The following is a 3,341-nucleotide window of genomic DNA, read 5'->3' on the forward strand; positions in this document are numbered from 1 at the left end:
TGCCCCCTGCTGGTCAGATTTTAAAGGTTTGTAGTTTATATTTGTGTTCTGCTGCCCCCTGCTGGTCAGATTTTAAATGTTTGTAGACTCACCGGTTCCAGTAGCATTCCTGTTTTCCTCGGGTCCGAGTCCGCCGGCACCGTCTGCGTCGCAGCACAACTCCGGGTCGCCGTTGGTGGAGCCGTGCTCGTCCGACACGTAAGAGATGCGGTCTGATTGGTCGGTGATGTCAGAGAGGGCGTGGCTGCTGCTGGGAGAGTCGGAGCGATGATGATGATGATGATGATGCTGCTGGTCCAGTTTGGCTCGGAGAGACTCGATAACTTTATCCTTCTCCTGCAGCTCCTTACTGAGCCTGACACAGAAACACAGAAACATAAATAAACCTCGGGCATCAGAACCGGATCCACACTGAGGTCAGACGCTACGGGTTTCAGCCAGCAGGCCAAAGGTTAAAGGTCACGACAATGAACCACTGGAAGGGCTGAAGGAGAAATAAAATGCTACCAACACATCACTGGTGAGCACACCTCTGCTAATCCGCTAATGAGCTCAGAGCCAAGCTAAGAGCTGAGCTAATGTCTAGGTTAGCGCTTTAGCACTTTGCTAAGTTTGAAAACATTCAGATTCCCCAAAACGTTACTTTCCTGGTTTTCTAAACTAAGTTGAATAAACTTCAACATTTGTTTGGTTATCAACTGTTAACAATTCTTCAAGCAGTTAGCAGCTCGTCTTCACGCTCTTATTTTGACGTGTGTATGCGGCAGTCTGTTTCCTCTCTTCCTGTTCTCACTCTCTTTTCTCCCCAATAACTTTATTTAAAACAAGATACATACAGGAACAAAATAAACACAGATGCAAAATGTTAAATTGGTCCACAAGGGTTGTAGTCTTTCAAGGAAGATATAATTTAAATTGCAGCTAGTGCTTTAGCATTAGCATCTGCTAAATACTGTTAGTATAGTGCTTTAGTATTAGCATCTGCTAAATACTGTGTTAGTATAGTGCCTTAGCATTAGCATCTGCTAAATACTGTGTTAGCATAGTGCTTTAGCATTAGCTTCCACTGCTGGTGTAGCACGTTAGCGTTGCTAACTCTTCAGCTAGCTGAGCTCAGCACTGCAGCTATGGGGTCTGTCTGCTACTTTCCATGAACTTACATGTTACTCTATAGCAGCTAACTGGACACTTTCCTGAAGACGCCACGTTTCTTTCCCTGGACTCGGTTCTTCCATCCAGTGATCACAAGTTACATTCCTGTAACTTAGAGCCAAACTAAAAGATGGTCTAAACATTTTAAATAAATATTAATCTCTAATAATCATAATAGTGATTATAATCTCTAAATATTTTGAATATTTAGACATTACTAAGTATTTATAGATGAAGGTTGACAGTAAAACTAAGTAAATGTGAGTTTAATGAGCTGGACGTCGGAGCGGCTGCTGGATGAGCGTCAGCAGGAAGTGAGTCGCCTGCCGAGGCGTGGCGCCGCTCCAGGGAAGCCTCTTAGCGACCGCAGGTCTCACATGTTCACAGGAGCAGCGCTCGCCTCTGACACGGAGCCACCGGATAAAAATAAAAGCGGGATGGACCCGACCGCACGGCTGCGGCTGAAATGTGTGGCCTGCAGCTGATTTAATTAACGGGACGCGGTGAAAGTCACAGGAATCGATGCTTCACTGGTGCACAGACAGCAGTGAAGATCTAAACAATAACGCTGTCTGCTAATTCAACAGGAAAATCTACTCCTGGTTAGCATGAGCGGCTCTGCTCTGCACTCTGGATCTAATTGGACCAGTTTGGTGAAGGAACCTGCTGCACAAACCGAAGGGTACCGCATGGTCGACCCGAATCCCTTCTGTCTGTCGCAGTGGCAAAAATCTAATCATTTTGTTCTGAGCCTCATGTTGCCTGGCCTGCAAGTTTCCACCGAATGAAGATCGGATCTAGACTGAAGGATGGAAGGATTCTGGATTTTGGCTGCAAGTGATTAGAAATCCTGACATGTTGCCCCTTCCGCACCACCGCATGCCTCGGTTTCAGGGTTCTGCTGGGTTCTGCTGGGCTCTGCAGGGTTCTGCAGGGTTCTGCAGGGTTCTGCATGGTTCTGCATGGTTCTGCAGGGTTCTGCTGGGTTCTGCAGGGTTCTGCAGGGTTCTGCAGGGTTCTGCTGGGCTCTGCAGAGTTCTGCAGAGTTCTGCAGAGTTCTGCATGGTTCTGCTGGGTCCAGGCCGGTCTTACTTGTGCAGCTGTGTGAGCGTGGCTCTCCTCTCCTGGTCCGTCTGCTTCTTCAGCTGCTGCAGCTCCCTCTCCTGCGCCTTCCACTCCCACAGGCTGAAGGAGAACAGAGCGTCTCTGTACAGCGGGCTGCTCCTCGACAGCATCGTCTTCCACAGCGGCGCCATCCTGAACCTTCCGACCCGTCGGCCGGGTTACCGACCCGCCGCAGCCGCACTCCGGCGCCGACTGCCTCATTCGCCCCGGGTCGTGACCCCAAGGGATGAAGAGAGCGGCGAGCGAGCAGGTGAAAAGCACAGCAAATCCTGATTAGGTCTGAACCGCCAGGGAGACTTTGGTGGCTCTCCAACACGCAGATGGTCGCTCAGCTGCTCGGTCAGCTGCTCGGTCAGCTGCTCGGTCAGCTGCTCGCTCCGTTCTAATCACTCCACTTTCCAAACCGAGTCTGGAGCCGCCAGCGAGCCGCGGGGACGCAGCGACGGACGCAGCGATGGCCAGACTCCGCAGGGCTTCACGCTCCAGCAGCCAGAGAGAGGCAGAATTCCTCTTTCATCGGTCCGTCCTGAGTGGATCCTCCGATCCAAACGTCGCTGAGGTCAGGAACCGCAGCCGGAGAATCTCTCCATGTCAGGACAGGAAGCTCCAGCTTATTAATGAGGAGTTCCTGATGCGGCGCCGCAGCAGAGCGCGCCTCGTGCTGCCGCCTTTAGCTCCTCCTGACCCAGTTCCCCCCAGCCGGGCTGTAATAGCTTAACCTGATTAGCGGCTGCGCTAACGATGCGCCGCCGGCGCAGAGCCGCTGCCAGACCTGCACTGCATTCACACTGGGAAACCCAGAGGTCAAGAGGTCAGAGCCTGGAAACACCATGGTGCTGGGATTACTGGGATTAACATGAATTATGATAATTAGACCAGAACCAGAGAAGAACCAGAGCAGAACCAGAACAGAACTACAACAGAACCATTTCTGCTGCTTTGCACCTGAAGCTTTGGGCCAGATTAGGAGATTAAACGGAAATAAGAGATTAAATCTGAGGCTTTTTATTATTAACAGCAATTTATACAATTAGACTGAAGCAGAAATTAAGACACAATTACTG

The 3,341-nt window shown here is 50.3% G+C and overlaps 1 protein-coding gene across 1 annotated transcript in view; it reads right to left on the minus strand.

Annotated features, from left to right (window-relative positions):
- The window catches only part of pde4dip (phosphodiesterase 4D interacting protein), a 69,706-nt gene that overhangs the window by 9,317 nt on the left and 57,048 nt on the right, over nt 1-3,341 (minus strand). The window contains 1 exon segment of the mRNA XM_016680323.1: nt 87-355. Coding sequence (XP_016535809.1) covers nt 87-355 — 269 coding nt within the window.

This window comes from Poecilia formosa, unplaced genomic scaffold, assembly GCF_000485575.1.
Source record: "Poecilia formosa unplaced genomic scaffold, Poecilia_formosa-5.1.2 Scaffold240, whole genome shotgun sequence".
Lineage (NCBI taxonomy): Eukaryota > Metazoa > Chordata > Actinopteri > Cyprinodontiformes > Poeciliidae > Poecilia > Poecilia formosa.